The sequence below is a fragment of the Solanum tuberosum genome, unplaced genomic scaffold (genome assembly GCF_000226075.1).
Source record: "Solanum tuberosum cultivar DM 1-3 516 R44 unplaced genomic scaffold, SolTub_3.0 scf00136, whole genome shotgun sequence".
Classification (NCBI taxonomy): Eukaryota; Viridiplantae; Streptophyta; class Magnoliopsida; order Solanales; family Solanaceae; genus Solanum; species Solanum tuberosum.
In genome coordinates, this window is record NW_006239061.1 from 999,192 (window position 1) to 1,016,163 (window position 16,972).

General features: G+C 35.1%; 2 protein-coding genes across 4 annotated transcripts; one reads left to right on the forward strand and one right to left on the reverse strand.

The window, feature by feature from the left end:
- Nucleotides 1–1,768: 1,768 nt before the first annotated feature.
- Nucleotides 1,769–9,691, forward strand: LOC102583092 (serine/arginine-rich splicing factor SC35-like). Of its 3 annotated transcripts, none has more exons than XR_001473966.1 (10): nucleotides 1,769–1,952; nucleotides 2,051–2,129; nucleotides 2,719–2,798; nucleotides 4,234–4,300; nucleotides 4,524–4,595; nucleotides 7,347–7,550; nucleotides 7,633–7,813; nucleotides 7,907–8,034; nucleotides 8,313–8,565; nucleotides 8,783–9,691. XR_001473966.1 is itself a non-coding variant. In XM_015310655.1 (8 exons), exons 1-8 carry the CDS (start codon nucleotides 1,877–1,879, stop codon nucleotides 7,910–7,912), a joined length of 765 nt encoding a protein of 254 aa, XP_015166141.1. In that variant the 5' UTR covers nucleotides 1,769–1,876; the 3' UTR covers nucleotides 7,913–8,218. The 3 variants fall into 3 exon arrangements, 1 of the variants encoding a protein (XP_015166141.1); XR_001473967.1 differs by having other exon boundaries at nucleotides 8,808–9,691; XM_015310655.1 differs by lacking the exons at nucleotides 8,313–8,565; nucleotides 8,783–9,691 and having other exon boundaries at nucleotides 7,907–8,218.
- Nucleotides 9,692–11,455: 1,764 nt separating this feature from the next.
- Nucleotides 11,456–15,022, reverse strand: LOC102583636 (uncharacterized). Its single transcript, XM_006351727.2, has 3 exons — nucleotides 14,774–15,022; nucleotides 12,036–12,192; nucleotides 11,456–11,866 (listed from the first exon to the last, which is right to left on the reverse strand). Exons 1-3 carry the CDS (start codon nucleotides 14,948–14,950, stop codon nucleotides 11,733–11,735), a joined length of 468 nt encoding a protein of 155 aa, XP_006351789.1. The 5' UTR covers nucleotides 14,951–15,022; the 3' UTR covers nucleotides 11,456–11,732.
- Nucleotides 15,023–16,972: the final 1,950 nt, after the last annotated feature.

The following is a 16,972-nucleotide window of genomic DNA, read 5'->3' on the forward strand; positions in this document are numbered from 1 at the left end:
TTTTGGGGGTGGTAGGGGGCTAGGGGTAAGGGAGAGGGTGGGGTTAAAAAATTGAAGTTAAAAACATTTTTTAAAAACAAGCTTTAAAAATATTATTTTTGGGGGTGGTGGTTGGGGTGAGGGGGGAGCTGATTTGAGGGTAGAGACAAAATAAATTGATTTTTTCAACAAACAAAAAAATTGTAATTTGAAGTTGGAAGAGAATTTTGAAAGGAAGTCATTTTTCTTAAATTTGAGGAAAATTAGTTGATTTGAATTTTTTTTTCAAACAATGAAAGGTACGAAAATAAGGATATAACAATGGATGTGTAGACATACTAAAAGAAATAAAATTATACATGAGAATATCTAGAATAACGTGCTAGTGACTTTGATGAAGGACAAAATGTGCGGAACAAAACTAAAATGGCTCAGATATATTATTAAAAAGGAATTGCATGATTGCCCATTTAGTTGTTGCAATTTTGAACGTTACATGTGTTCTTGCATAAAAAAAAATTGTTCTTTATATTCATTCTACAATCATCTTTGTCGTTTTAAAAATGAAATAACTTTGTCAGTAACTCTATACCTGCTATGTTAGTGTCTCTTTTAAAACTACACCTGCATCTCGTTTGATCTTATCGCTTTACCCTTACACATCTTACAAATAACATCAGAAACCCCATCAATCTTTATATGTTACAATACCTACCATCGTATTGCCTATCTGAGCGCTCCAACTTTCATAACACAATGTTTAATATTTTCAATTCAACATTTCTAATATTTTTTCTTTAAAAAATAAAATCATTTTTTAATATAAATACATCATAATCATCAATAAAATTTCAATATCGTAATCAAGAGAGGTAATATTTCAACCGAATTTAAATATAAAAAACATATAGTTTATGAATTACGATACAACCAACTCAAAAATATAATATCATTCAAAATCAATAACAATACATTATAATTAAGAAAATATATATTTGAGTCTCTTAATAATATTTATAATATAAATTACTAAGAATATTATTATTTATTCTTTAATTATTTATATTTATTTTTTTATTTTATTTTATTTTATTTTATTTTATATTATATTATACTCCATTTCAAATTAATTAAATTGTTAAGGTGATTCACACTCTTTAAGAAAAGAAGATTAAGACATAAATTTCTATTTTTTACCCTTATTAATTATTGTCAAATTTATGGTTAAAATAACTAAATATTAATTATAATAACTAATTCCAATACTATCTAATGAAGGGTTTAATTGAAAGAATATTCTAAAAATAATTTTGAAAATTGAACAATTAAGTTAATTTGAATAATGAAAAATGTTCAACAATTTAATTAATTTGAAATGAAGTGAATATATATTTGTGGAGGAAACAAAGAACCTATAGGGGGCATGTTTTTTTTAAGGCCAAACCCATCGATAGTTCTCTAAAGTTGGCAACAAATTTCACTTAGATACCTCAACTAAGAGATGCTCATTTTAGACACTTCATGTAGGATCCCATTATATTATTTTGACACTTTTCTGATAATAAATAACATGTAGGATCCCATTATATTATTTTGACACTTTTCTGATAATAAATAAAAAATTGAAGGAGAGTGTAATACACTCGTTAATGACGGGGCAAGCAATAAATTAAATGATTGCATGTGTTAATCATATGCCAATTTGTCACATGTGGAAACTAGAATGGCAGTTTGGTAAAATCTAGAATTTGTTTTGGCAAATATATATCTCTCTCGCTACCCATTTTTTTTTCTTTCAAGAAGGTTCTTGAACGCTCTAAAACCATCTCCCAATTACATTACAAACAGGGTGACGAAACCCTAAGCAGATCGAGCGAAGAAGAGAACGCCGGAGAAAATGTCGCATTTCGGGAGAACTGGCCCGCCGGACATCGCTGATACTTACTCTCTCCTTGTCCTCAACATCACTTTCCGTAAGCTTTTCCTCTTTTTCCCTTTGAGCGATTTCCCTCTATTTCCAATTGTTCTTATCTTGTTTGTTTATCGTCTTCTTTTTTCTTTGCTGTAACAGGTACCTCGGCGGATGATCTCTTTCCTCTTTTCGACACGTATGGCAAGGTTGTGGATATCTTCATTCCCCGGGACAGAAGGTTCTTGAATCTTTCTTTGCCTTTTTTTAGGAAAAGAAATTAAAGAATTTTAAATTCGGTACAGGATAACTGACTGTAACGTTCTTCCTCAATTAACTAATATCGATCCGGATTTTTTTAGGTTTATTATATTCTCTATGAAACTATCCATTCTGATCTTTTCAGGACGTTTGCCCAAAAGAATTAATTAGTATTCGGACTAAATTAATTGTAGTGTCTCACAAAATTGTAAATAGATTAAAAGGTCTTTCCAAGGATGACCTTAACCATTTGTTAGTGCAGTCTTATCCTTTAAAGAACAGGAAAAGATGAACAAGTACAAAGTTTTTTCTCAGCCTTTCTTCAATGGACATATGTAATGGGTGAGCTTAATTCTCAAAATGTTGTTTTGCGGTGTACTAATCTGCCAAAGAATCTTTTACCTTACCTGTGACACCATGGGAACTAAAATTATTTGTCCATAGAAGAATGACTTAATTGTATTTCAAAAGTTCTGTGCAACTCAGTACATGTGCATGTATGAATGATTTCTAAACTTCCATTGTCACTTATTTATATTTATTTTATTTATATGTTGGTCTTGTAACAGGACTGGTGAGTCACGTGGGTTTGCGTTTGTTCGTTACAAGTATGCAGAGGAAGCACAAAAGGCTGTAGATAGGCTGGATGGTACTTCACTAACCTTTTTTTTTCTTCTGAAGTTGTGCTCTGCATATACTGGGTATTATTTTTTTTGCATGGTGTTCTGAAAATCCTGTACTAAGCTCTAGTAGGAGGCTTTTTTAGTTGAGTTAACTAGTCAGGTCATATAACTGAGCAAATGAAAAGCCTAGGTCATACTGATAGTAATGTCTCTAGCTTAGATCAAGAGCCAGCAGACCATGGTTTCTGGGAGATTGTCGATGATGGGTGGAAAATTTTTGTGAGGGTGAGAAGATAGAAATTTATCAAACATGATCGCAGTTTGACTGAATTAAGAGACAATTGTTATAACATCTTACAGAGTGAAAAAATGTGAGCACTGTATTTTATATGCTATAATGGCCACACATCCCTGTTTCATGTGATGTGCAATGTTTAACATGTCAGTTACCTAGGTTTTCACACTTAAATCCGAAGGTGGTGGTGAATCTGAATTGAGAAAATATAATCTCTTAAACTTGAAACTACCTAGGTTCTTACTTTATGCCAGATTACTCTATTCACTTATTTCTGCTTTTGTAATTTCCTATGTCAACCACTCTTCCCTTTTTAGTTGTACTTTAAACAATCTAGTCCTTGGTAAATGTGGCATTGCTTGAAAAAAATCCTGCCCTATAAATTGCAGATCTAATGTTCTTTCATATGAAAACCTCAAATCACTTGTCTGACTTGTTGGGATGGATTGGATATTCCCTTTTCCCCTTCTGGCACCACCCATGTCTTCCGCCAATCCTGGTAGATTAGGGTTGCCATTTTTTTGGAACTACGACGATCAATCGCACACGAATCAACTTCTGAGTATGTAAATCAATCAAACTTGCTTGTTTCCAATAGCAGTGGCTGAATTAGTTAGGTGGATGCACATCTTGGGGTGTAGTTAGATAGGTCGGGCTTAATGAGATTGACAGCGATCAATGCTGTTAATAGATAGGGTCCAGTTGGGCTATTTGCTACTTTTTACATGTGAAAAGTAATGTGCCTTTTTTATTCCGTATGTTAAATTTCCCACATTCTGAATGTGTACGAGTACCCCCCCCATCCCTGTGTTTTTAATCGAGACAAGGTACCTATTAGGTAGCATCTTGGAATGTGTTAATTTTAAACTACTATTATTTGTTAAAAATCACACACTTTGTTGCTCAAAGTGAGGAGACGATGTGGTTAATGATTTTTTGGTGAAGCCACGCTCTTTAAAGAAGTTAGCGCTTCAAAGTTCAAACAATGGGGCACAAAATGATTCCAGAGAGTCAGTTGCTCCGCTAAATCTCAACATTAGCTGCATATTATCTTACCAACTGAAATCTCTTTTCAACCTTATTTGTATGTTCTGATTGCATTTTATCTTGTTGAATATGTTTAGAGATACATATGTTAATAAGTCTGTGTATGCCTTTTTTGGCAGGAAGAGTGGTTGATGGACGGGAAATGGCTGTTCAATTCGCCAAATATGGGCCAAATGCAGAACGAATGTGAGTAACTGGTTCATTTGCAAGTATATTTTAAGCGTGTGCTTCAAATCTTCTATTGTGCATATTCTACTGGAGCCTTGAATGAATTGCATGGTTCTGTCCTCTTCTCTTTTTATTACTTTAAAGGACCTTTGTCTTCCTCTGGGATAATTCGACTTTACCCCTTGACGCCTTGTTTATGGACTCTCTTAAGTTTCTGATCTCATGCTTTGTTTGATCTCAGTCACCAAGGGAGGATCATTGAGAAAGTTCCTGGAATCAAGGGAAGCTCAAGAAGCAGAAGCCCTCGTAGAAGGTCGCCCTTTCCAACTGTACCTACCATGTTGTTCTTTGAACTGTGTTTTTTGTATAGATATTTGCGATGTTATTGATTTTCACCCGCTGATTGTCTTTACAAACTATTTTGGACCTTGCCCTTTGCTTGCCTGTTTTGACTACTTCAGTTGACATGCCAGGTCTTATAGGATAGGACAATTACAAAATATAAGGTCAAAGTGTTACTAACTCAAGTGGATGGGCTTTGTCAGTATTAGCCAGCTACTTCTCTTTGCTTTTGTTTCTAATACATAATTCTCTTAATATAAGTATATAGGAAAAGACAAAAGTAAATGAGGCTAAAATTATATCCAGATGTTCAGTTACTTTCATGGGGAACGGGAAGGCAACTATGCTTTAACCAGGCACAATCTACTACATCATGACCAACAGTAGTAATTAGGTTGACTAGAATGCAAAGGTCAATATGTGAGAGCGAAAAATTGGTGACTGGACAATTGGCGCTATCTGGACATGATTTAGTTTTTCAATGGACAGAGGAAGGACTGAAGTTATTTTGAGGGGGGAGGATTATTAATACGTCTTTTCACAAACTGCATTTGGTAGCGACCTAGTGTTGGTTTGTGTTTAATTTATGCTTAGGTTTCCTAGTTATGGTATAACTCCTTACATAAACTGAATTTGCAGAAAGTGGTCATGCATCTGGTTAAATTGGGGTTGTCCAAGTGGGTCTGACATGTAGCAAGTTAATTTTATTACCGTTGTCTACTCACAGTTATTATTCTAATTTCTTTGCTAATTCGTGGCTGTATTCTATGGTTAGCTCATCTTTTCAACCCTTTGGTGGTTGAAGATCTCAGTGACGAGCAAGAGGAAGATAATGGAGGGGAAGATGAACCTTTCCTAGGAAAAAAACTAGGCAAAGAGAAAAGAGGAAAGATATTACTTCATATGAGATTTTATGAAAATCTCTGAATTCTGGATATTGTGATTCTCTATCATTCTGAGCATGACAGTGCTTGACTTTTTTTTGAGAATGGTAACAGATAATCTATATATCCACAGGCATTCTACATCAAAATATGTAGTCCCCCTTCAAAAGTATAACAACTTACAGCTTGAACATCTTTCTGTTGTTCCTATAAATAGTCTAAAACGTCAAAAATATCTTCTGTTTGAGCTATTAATTTCTGTTTACACCAAAAATAAAACAGAGCTAAACAATTCATTTTGAACACCTGGAAGTTGCTCTGCTTGTCTTCAAAACATCTCCTATTCCTTTCTTTCCACATTGTCCACGAAATGCATGTAGGGACAATTTTCCATCTAAATAGTGCTTGACTTCTGTTCCTTCCTCCCTGCTTTAGCGTTCTTGGAAGTGTAATGTGTACTGTCAATTAGTTTTTTTGTGATAAAATTGACCACAAATTATATGAATAATTTGCATGTCTTGATAAAAAGTAGCAACAACGGAACTTTTTTTTTTGACAAGGGAAACCCGCAGCCGCTACCCCTTTGGGTGCGCACAGGGTAAAACCCCCGTTCCTATGCAATAGCTCGCAAACCACATAGGAGAGGTAATCCGCACTAGGCAAGCCCGGTGCGACGAGCTCGACTCAGAAGGCAAACCCCTTTGCTTTCGCTGGCAAGGGGTTTCAAACTTGAGACCTCCAACATGGAAGTCCCAAGCCACCCCGAAGGGTAACAGCGGAACTAATTATGCCAAGTATTTTATATTGGTGGTGTGCTGCAGTATTTTATTTTCAACAATTTTTCAGAAATTAGCTTGAAATAAAACCTTTTAAGATGTACCCTTCGGGTGGCCCAATGGTTTGGGCTTGGGACTTCCATGTCGGAGGTCTCAAGTTCGAAATCCCTCCCTAGCGAAAGCAAGGGGTTTGCCTTCTGGGTTGAGCTCGTCACACCGGGCTTACCTAGTGCGGGTTACCTCTCCTATGTGGTTTGCGAGCTATTGCATAGGAACGGGGGTTTTACCCTGTGCGCACCCAAAGGGTAGCGGCTGCGGGTTCCCTTGTCATAAAAAAAAATAAATCCTTTTAGATGTTCTTCTCAAGTTTGGTTATTGCATGCATTTTTCCTCAAGCTGTTTCTACCTATCTTCATTTGGTATCACCTATTCTGGGGGAAAAGGTGTCCAAGAGTTGAGGTGTTTCTGGCGGAGCAGATGCATATGGTCCATGTGGAAAGTAAGAAAGTTAAGATATAGAAGGCAAATAACATTTAAGATTCGACAGTTCACTCTTATTTTTTCATTTTATCTTTTTTACATCTTTAAACATATTTCTATTGTTCATAAGTTGTATAGTCCATGGAAGACTTCAATGAGAATGCTATTAGGTGATACAAATGTTGTTGTGTTATATGATCATAAAATACCTTAGAGTAGAGCAGGAAACTGTGTGATGCTCACAAAACACAAGTTACTTGGTAGAAGGAAAAAAACCCATTTCTACGCTTATCAAGTGCCTGGACCTGCATATCTGGTGAAGCTAGAAGTGTGCTGATTGTTATTTTCTTATAGTTTTGCCTGGAGTCTGAGCTTATGAGCTCAAAATGCAAGCTGCATACCGTGTTGGTAAGATAACACACATGGAAAACCGCTTTAGGGAAAGCTTGTCTGTAGATTATGTCCAGATGGTCTCTTAGTTGCGGAAATAATCTTTGTTCAATAATGACTGACAGCTTTCTTCATTTAGTGTACATCTGGTGATTGATCTTGGGTTGATGAGTTGGTTTTCGCCTTCAACAGATACCGTGATGACTATCATAGAGATAGAGAATACAGGAGAAGTAGGAGCAGAAGCGTTGATCACTATGAGCGTGATAAATATCGGCAGAGAGAGCGGGATTATCGCCATCGGTCCAGGAGCCGCAGCTTAAGTCCAGACTATGATCGAGATCGTGGCAGGGGAAGTGACAGAAAACATCATAGGCGGAGCCCATCAGTTGACAGGTTTTTACTTGATCTATTATATATGATGTGTATTGTCTTGTGTTTACATTATATCAGGCAGTTACTGTGAAATTTATTGCAGTGCCTCCCCAGCTCGGCGTAGCCCCAGTCCTCACAGGAAAGAGTCTCCTCGTAGAAGCTTATCACCTACAAAAGGAAGTCCTGAGAGGCGTGTTCGCAATGAACGCTCTCCAACTCCTCGAAGTCGTTCCCCTCCAGGTCGAGCAATGGATTCACGAAGCCCTTCTCCTCGTGTTGATGAGGTGTTAACATGAGCTTTGGTCCGATGGATCCTATTTTTCTGATTAAATCTATTTGTCAGGTCATTTATGCTCTTTTTTTCTCCAAATTTTCAGGATTGATTTTCTGGTGGCATAATATGAGAACAAGCAGACAAGTGCATCAACAACTTTAGCTTTCTTCTGAATGTGTTGAAACACAAAATGTGATGCAATTTCTAGGCAGAATATTAGCTGACATTTTGGTAGGACTGGTCTCCTGGTGTTAAATGTTTCTGTACTCTATGTACTGCATGCCTTTGCTATCTTTAAGTTTTCAGTGTTATGGTACTAGGTTGTGAACTTAAAATGAGTCATGATGTTGCAACTATATTGATGGATTCCTCATAGAACACTTTTTGCAGTATGCTTACAACTGTTGCTTCTCTATATTCCTTCGTACTGCTGCACTTCTCACTATTAAGACAGTATGCTTCGTATGGATGTACTAACTTTGTAACCAAACTCATGCTGGGTTTTATAGTTATGATCGAGAGAAGGTTGGTGAGGTTGATATCAGATGATGATGATGGTGATATGGCTGCCAATCCTCATAATTATAGTTAGTTCGTGAATTTGAGGAGGCTGATTGGTAGATTGTGTGTTGATTGACAGTGCTGATGGTTAGCTGTTGATATGCAGCTTCTGATGCTGTTTGTAGTTAAATGTATTTGCAATGCATGAACAGCAGATGCTGGCTGGAGATTTTCTCCGTGCACCTGTGTATAATATATTGGGTAAGCCTTTTTCTCCGGTCAAGAGCTCACAAGTCTCATCATGTTTTCATCCATAGAAAAGGAGCTCATCACATTCTTATATTAAATATATAAAAATAAGCTTCAATCAAGGATTAGTTTTCCCAAAGAATGTAACTTTCTCTTTCTAGCTTGTACTTTCTTTGTTTTTGGGTAGTCTTTTGCTAAGTTTTGGTGCTTATAAATTGTCTCTAAAAAGGGATGGGATGCAACTGGTTATGTAGGATGGACAGAGGATGAATCTACCTCTGTGCCTGATGCAGCTAGTGAGGTGTCCCCATTGGCAAAGCTGATGCTAGTTGTCGTACGTGCTGGCCCCTGGAAAGGGTGAACATCTCATGTGGTCTATTTTGCCCCCAACGTGCATAACAGATGAGAATTATCATACCCTAACCAGCCAGATGATCATGTCTTGTTGTGATGCTTTTGTTGACATTTTCTTGCTCGTGGATCGTGATTGTAGCTGAATGAAAGGCTGGTTCATTGTCCGTTCGAACATCCTTTTAGCTTCTGGGTGCCCCTGATCTTCCAGAACTTCACTTGATCTGACGTTATCCTGTATGTAGCTGATGGTCTCCTTGGTGATTCAGCTTCAGTGTGTTTTTTCGGTGTTTGTGTTGTTTTATATTTTTGATCCCCATGGCTCTACAGGTCAAGGTTATTATAAATTCTGTTTTTAAACCTTAAAAACCAACGAATTTGTTGGTTGAATCTCTCAACTATCCCCTTTGGTCTAATAGGCTGTGGGGGTCTCTGCAATAGTTAATATAGATGAGGTTGGTACAACCTATTTGTATCGAAGGCTTAGTATATTGTAGGATAAATCACAGGTGTCTTGGGCATCTGAGTGTTTGTCTTATTAGTAATATACACAATAGGCACAGTGACTGGGCATTGCTCAAGGTCAAAGCTGTGGTTGACTTTTACAATTTGTTTGTAGTGCTGTAAAATATTGGTCATAAGGATTAAGGAGTGGATTTTGTCTGCAGCATCCATCTCTGTTCTACTGTTGCCACTTGAGTTGTGGTTAGTAGTGTTTGCCATTGTGCAGTTTGACCGTGTATAGCCATGCTTCTGTTTCCTGCAGTTAAACGTTTATTTGTGTGCACCTCGTTTTGTTCTATAATTTTAGGTTGATTTAATGTCTGATAGACAATTGGTTGAATGACACTGATATTGGGCAAGGCATGAGTCCCTGATTTTTGGAGAACCATCTCCACGAGGAAAATGGTCTGCTGATTATGAATCTCTTTGGTTGTTTCTGTGCTTTTCATTTAGTTAATCTACTTTAATCGACCTTCCGACATGGTTTTCTGCCTTCCAATACTCGAATAAAGCAAATATTATATTTATATTTCCTCGAGTAATATTTCTTGTTAGCTATTAACTTATGTTGGGCCTTGCAGCTTAAATTTGGTGTAAATCAAATCGGATGATCACCTTTTGGACTGCTTGTTAGTGATATTTGGTGACCATTTGGAAAGTAGTGGAAAATGGCCACATTTCAATACAATTCGAACAAAAATACCATACAACACAAAAGGAGCAAATGAGATCTAACTAGTTTTCCTGGAGTAGGCATGCGGTGCTTGAATTAAACTTTAAAAAGCTTTGAATTGTAATGTATTGCTCTCTTATTTCATGTAGTAGTAATTTTGGATAAATTTTATTTCGTGTTTAAGAAAAGAATCTAAACATTAAATATTTCAGAACAGTGGAATACCATTTATCGGGGTCTCCGAATGACAACAGCTATTTGCTCATTTCTCCTTAAATTGTTTGGTACAGAATGTATAATGCACCAACTTGTATTTTAGTGCGATTTTCTTTATAATTGAAAGAGTGTTAACGGATTTAGCGTTGAAGTGGAAGTAGTCGTCATCCTATTATGATATTTAGAAGGCCAGCAATTAGGCATCCTAGTTAACTTGTATTTTAGTGCGATTTTCTTTATAATTGAATGTTAACAGATTTAGCGTTGAAGTGGAAGTATTCGTCATCCTATCTGTGATAATTTAGAAGGCCGGCAATTAGGCATCCTAGTTATAGACTTGCTGCAGAAGTCTGGGATTTGCCATTTCACTATTATGATATTCTCTATTTACTTGTTTAATATTTCCTAATTTGATGCCCTTTTTTACTTGTCATCTTTTCACAAATTAAGAAAAAACAATTTATTTATTTCTATTATACTATCAATTTATTAACATTGAGTTGATGTCTTTGAAAATGTAGTGAGTAAATATATTTGGGAACTTATTATTCAATAAGGGTAAAATAGTGAACTCACTATACCAATCAACATATTTTTAATAAGTTGTGCCAAGTCAAAATTTGACAAGTAAAAAGGGCTAGATGGTGTAATTTAGAAGGCCAGCAAGCATAAACTGTCTGTTAGCAAGAAAAAAGGGCAATTATGATATGATAGGATTAGTAGTGTCGAGACTTATCTTCAAGACTTTGCTCTTAACTGCAAAATTATTTACGAGCTGTATAAATTATTGCTGAGAAGTTTTAAGGGCGATTGAGTATAAATTTGTCTAATGTTTTTGGTGATTTGGAAACTCTTCATCATTAATGGACTGCACCACATCAAAGATGTGAGATGTCAAAATTATATAGTTGTTACTGACTTTCTATTTGTGTCATTCAACATTTTGATCAAGGCGGATAGGTGACTCGTATTACTGTTTGTCACAATAATTCGGCTTTGATTTCCAAAATCCACAAGAGAGGATTTGGTAGAGGAGAAAATAACGAATTGAATAATATGTATGCTATCACAGTAAATTACATAATAACACGCCATTTATATTCTAAGAATTGATATTGAAGCCATAAATACGAATGAGGATCCTAAGACAGCCCTAATGACAGGATTGAATCTTCAAGCCATGATCTTCAGTTCACTTTTCTACGTGGCAGAGGTTCAAGTAAACGATATCCTAACACATATTTGGTTGTCAGTTGTGGTACTGCTATTGTACCATTGAATGAAGAAAAGAGGCAGAACATAAAAAGTTGGACACAGCAGAATTACTGAAATATCCTACTTTCTCGTACAGCATTAGAAACCAAAATCTTGTTTAATATACAACGAATTGGTACAAGATGACATGGTAATTACAATCATCATAGATCCTTCTTACTCATTCATCGGAAGAATGGGAGCCTTTGCCTCCAAGTGTCTGAATTATGGCCTCTAGAAGTTTGATTTCCTTATCTCGCTTGGATATCTCTAATTGCTTTGCACGCAGCTCTTCCATGTGCAGCTCAAATACTCCTGCAACCACAGAGGAACACGTAAGTGCAAATCCATTTGGTGAGTACATGGCTGGAAATGACAAGACCCAATTCTCTGATAACTCCAGATGACTGATTGTGTATTATAATGTTCACTCTTGTTTTACAACCAAACGAAACCAATTAGGTTTAAGACAGATAAAACATACTTGTGGTATTTTCAAGCTCTCTTGTAACCTCTTGTGCACGTAGTTCAGCAGCCTTCTGAGCTGCCTCAGCCTGTCTTTTCTCAGTCCGTGCATGAGCAGCAGCAGAAATAGCATTATCTAATTCTCGCTCTAAAGTCTCAACTCTTTGTTCAAGAACCTGTAGCCATAGAATAGTCATTACTTTAATAAATAGTGGCAGCAAGAATACAACAACATTTACGCCTTGTCCCAAACAAGATGAATTTTCAATGTTTCTCCATTTAAACTCATCTCAAGCTAATATTATATAAAATCAACACAATTGCTAAAAGTTCTTTTTTTTTGGTAGAAATTTTCCATTAGCATATATATCTCGGGTGGGCTAAGAGAATCCTACAAAGCATACAACCTAAAGTTACGGTACTAATATACCATAGCATATTTTCAACTAATTGGTATCACCTATATAATAATTTTCTTCCATACCCACTTGTGAGGACTATAGAGGGTATGGTGTATGTTGTTGCATTGTGCTCTATCTTTCTCTAAGTCTGCATGGATTTCAGGAGCTTGTAAATCCTTAAAGACAACTTCCCTTCACTTGATTTTAGGTTCGTATCGTCTCTTTTAATACCTCCACTCTCCATGTTTCACACCTATGAACAGATGCATCTAGAGGTTGACATAGGATATGACCAAACAGTCTCAAACGACTTTCTCTTATTTATCCTTGATGTGTGTTGCTGGCACTACCAAGCAAATGTGGACACTTTTAGTCGTATCTGATCTTATATTACCGCACACTCATTTTAGCATCCACAAAATCTTCATTTGGCACTCATCTTCCACCCCATGCAATTATCAGCAATGCCTGAGCTTCTATGAGGTCCAACAAGCTGGTTGGCCTCGGTCCTCATTGAATCCCTCTCCTCATTCTACAATAATAGTTCCTTTGCTTTTGCTGTAATTTTCACAGAAATAGTTCCAAAGTAAACTCACTATTGTGCTTGCTTTTATATCTAATAAGATGCAGCCTGCTGATCTATCCTTCTTTTCTTCACCGAATTTAAGCTTTTCCTATTCAACTTCATTGCATCTCTCTTTCAGTTTCCGGAGACATTACTTCGAGATCAAAGCTGGAACTAACACTTGCAGGTAATTTAACTCAATAAGCTTTTTTTCTCATTTAAATAGGTGACAGTTTGCCTCTCTTATCTTTGTTCTTGCATGAAATTGTTGCTTCCTCTTATTTTGTTCATTTACGCTGAAATCAAAGCTACAGCTTAGATGGTATCCAACTATCTATTCAAATTCAACTTGGGGACCCAAGTTATCCAAATGTTTCTGCTTCCTCTTGTGTCCACATTTTGGCTTATATTAAAGTCACAGTTGCAGTTGTCAATTTAGGACACTAGGATGCCTTGGGTAGTTGCAGACACCATCTGGAGCTAGTGGAGATAAAAGGATTTTTGAAGTCTCCTCAGACATTCAACAAAAGATTATCGGGTCATTTTCCTTTTAAGCGCCGAATCTTTATAACATGTTTGCTCACGGTTTCCATAATGTCTAGACTTGATATTTACACACTACTCAGTGGGACTTCTGATGTGGTAGGCTAACACATTTCTATAGATAATGCAACTTGCATTATAATAAGCTTTGGCTAGTGAAGGGGAGTTTAAAATCAAGATCTAAAAGTTCTTAAGAGTTTTGTACTGAGCTTTCTTCAACCTTTTAGTTAGTGTCTCAGTGATCTGATTTAGTGCTCAAGTTGCTCTATGTTTCTTGTGTTCAGTTTAGCTCAACATAAGATTCCTCCCTTTCTCTACTGGACAACAGCTCACTAGTACAAAAAAAACAAAAACAGCAGCCAATTCCTCTAGCAAAAGAGTTGATCTAACAGCGCGATGTAGACATCTGCTCAGCTTGATTTCCAAGCTAACTCATTACGATGACACTTTAATTCCAACCAACATACTCCTACATATATGCATTATATTATCAAAAGGATATGAGAGAAACAAGTCAAAACCTTTAGAAAATAAACATAAAAGAGGACTCCTTACATAGGATATTAGGCTACACTAAATCAGGAATTTTCCTAGTTAACCTAGCCTTGAATAATGAACTAGACACGTGTAACATTTAAATTAGAGGAGTTCTCTCCATTAAAAACTACATAAAATTTGGTAAGCACCTGTTTCTCTTTTCGGTATGTCCTTCTCTGCTTATATCTACATGTTAACTTTCTGCACTTCATAAACACAAACAATGTTTTTCAGCTAAGCACCTACTCTTCTCTTGCATCGTTCTCCTTTTTCTTTTGTTCTTCTCCATCTCTATACTTAAGTCTGCTATAACAAAAGTTTTCCCTGCAGTTCTTCTCTGAATTAAAACGAATCTAAACTAGTTCTATAAGATTAGAATATATGGCTTGCTGCATCAGACTCTTTTATGTCTAATTAAAACAATTGTGGAGGGCATCCCACAATTGACTATCAGTAGATAACAATTTTCATGCACCAATAACAGAATAAACTAGTGTTATATGCGAGATTGCGAGCACATTGATTTTCAGTTTCATTCACCATTAAGGCATTAACAGATTGCCTTTTCCAACTGATCAAACTCACATTGACAGTATTACATCCAGAAAACAAAATCAACCAATTAGATAGAACAATTCAGCATCTCAGTACAAAACTCAGCTAGTCAGATATAAACAAGTAATAAAAATTAAGTTAATTGTATTGATGAACCTTAATAGTACGGGCTTGTTCGGAGGTGAGAGACGCTTTGGCAAAAGTGTCGTCGTCGACGAACACTGCTTTCTTCACAAGTAGCTTTTGGAGTGAGTCCAGATTGGATGTCATCTCCGATAGATTTCCGATCGCAGCGCTCCATCTCTCACTCCCCCTTTTCCCCTTCTCCTCCATTTCCCCTCTTTCTCTCCGAACCGGGGCCGGATCCTTGAGTATATCACAGTTGACCCGCTAGTTCAAGCAACTTCCTCTTTGGTCCCTTGAGTTTTTTTTACTATAGATTGATCCACAAGTCCAATTTGTTGACAATAGGCGACCAACATGTTTTCTGAAAAAAAAAAAGAAGGTTATTTCTGGAAATATCAAAAACATATTTTCTTATTAGAAGGATAATAAAATCATTTGTCTCACTTAATCATATTTTCCCCCAAGAATTCATTTGAAGTGGAGTTGTAGTTGATAACATTTAGAATGTATTAATTAAGATGAAAACTGTTCTCTAAAATAAATGCTAATATTATTGTGTTTATTTCAATTATTTGAAATGTTTTTTTCTTTTCATAATTACTCTTATTTTGTTTTACTTAGCATCGTTATTTTAAAATATATATATTTTATTTTACTTATTCAATTAAGCAAATACAAAAAAAATCATACTACTTTAATACTTAAATAACTACAAATAGTATAGTCAAATCTAGAACTTTTAAGCATCAGTAATAAGGTTAGTTTCATAAAATATACTTCTAATTTTTATTTTATTTTTTAAAGTGTGACAAATCAATATGAGTCAAGTAATATAGAACGAAAGAAGTAATAAAAAGGTAGAAAATGCTTAATTAAAACAAGTTAATATATATCATGTGCTAAACACACCTATATTGAACAAAAAAGAAGAAGAGGGGGTTTTAAATATAATTTTATTTAATTCTTGCAAATTCAAATCGATAAGATTTCATCATTTCTCAAATCTTAGTTGTTTATGAAGGAGTGAATTTTCACTTTATTATTTATAGTATATACTCTTGAATTCGTTTTACAACTAGAAATATTATTTACATTTAATATACATAAGGGTCATGAAATATTACTCAAAATTTTAACTTTATACTTTGTTGTGTTTGATATCTAAGAAACGATAAGGTTCAATTAATATCTTTTTGATAAAATAGTAATACCAACAATATCCAAGTACATATGTACAAATTTGTACTCTCTTTGTTTGTTTTTTTTCCACACATTTTAGAAAATCATAATTAAAACGAGTAGTTTTACTTGTTTATCTTTATCCACTCATTTGAAAAGGAATTTTTTGAAACTTTTTAACTTGTTTAGCCTTTTAAAAAACATCAACTATAGGAATAAAATAGAAAATTTTAATTTATTTATTTTAATTAGACAAATTAATATATCATTTAAATTAATTATTCATAATTAGGTGGACAGTAAATATGAACGTACGAGTACAACTAATCACTTTTATTTTGCTTTAGATTTTATATTAATCGTGGATTTACCGGCCAAACTCACAAGGATTGACTAGCCAATTATAGAAATACTATTTGCATCCACATAAAATTTATCTATAATTATACAAGTACATGCAAACTTCGATCCCTATCCACATATTTTCTTAATAGTACTTTTTCAATTAATGAAATAATATTTTTATATTTGCACAAGCCTGCCTTCACTTTTTTAGACGAGATCACATGTAGCAGCGAGTATATATTAGAATATGTTTTTTTTTATTGATTTAGGGCTCAAAGAAGCCAAAATTCAATCCAGACAAGGAGACTTATTTTTTTTTAAGGTTGATTCGTTCTATTCAAATTTAGCTATGAAAATAATAATAATAAAGTTTTTAGATCATAACATGTAACACGAAAGCATCACTCACTTTGTAGTATTTTTGCATAGCTGTCCGCCTAAAAAATTATTTCATTCTATAATATTGTCAGATAAGATAAATACATGTCCGTCTATGAAATTAACAAAATAAGCGGAAGTGGATATATAGCATATGATTAAATGGATGAAATTGAACTCAGTTTTTTTTAGGGATAAGGGTCTGAAAAATATCCCAACTATGGTCGGATTTGCTGTTGCGATACTAAACTTTCATGAGGACCTATTACCTCCCTAGACTATTTAATACCGTATTTTAAACATATATATGTGCCCACGTTGACATCA

What these genes read in the sequence shown, in the direction of transcription:
- LOC102583092 (XM_015310655.1), top strand. Translation starts at nt 1,877, where the DNA reads ATGTCGCATTTCGGGAGAACTGGCCCGCCGGACATCGCTGATACTTAC. An exon ending in TGTCCTCAACATCACTTTCC is followed by an intron (nt 1,953 to 2,050) that starts GTAAGCTTTTCC and finishes TTGCTGTAACAG; the next exon opens with GTACCTCGGCGGATGATCTC. An exon ending in GGGCCAAATGCAGAACGAAT is followed by an intron (nt 4,301 to 4,523) that starts GTGAGTAACTGG and finishes GTTTGATCTCAG; the next exon opens with TCACCAAGGGAGGATCATTG.
- LOC102583636 (XM_006351727.2), bottom strand. Translation starts at nt 14,950, where the DNA reads ATGGAGGAGAAGGGGAAAAGGGGGAGTGAGAGATGGAGCGCTGCGATC. An exon ending in AACAAGCCCGTACTATTAAG is followed by an intron (nt 12,193 to 14,773) that starts GTTCATCAATAC and finishes CTATGGCTACAG; the next exon opens with GTTCTTGAACAAAGAGTTGA. An exon ending in AGAGCTTGAAAATACCACAA is followed by an intron (nt 11,867 to 12,035) that starts GTATGTTTTATC and finishes CTGTGGTTGCAG; the next exon opens with GAGTATTTGAGCTGCACATG.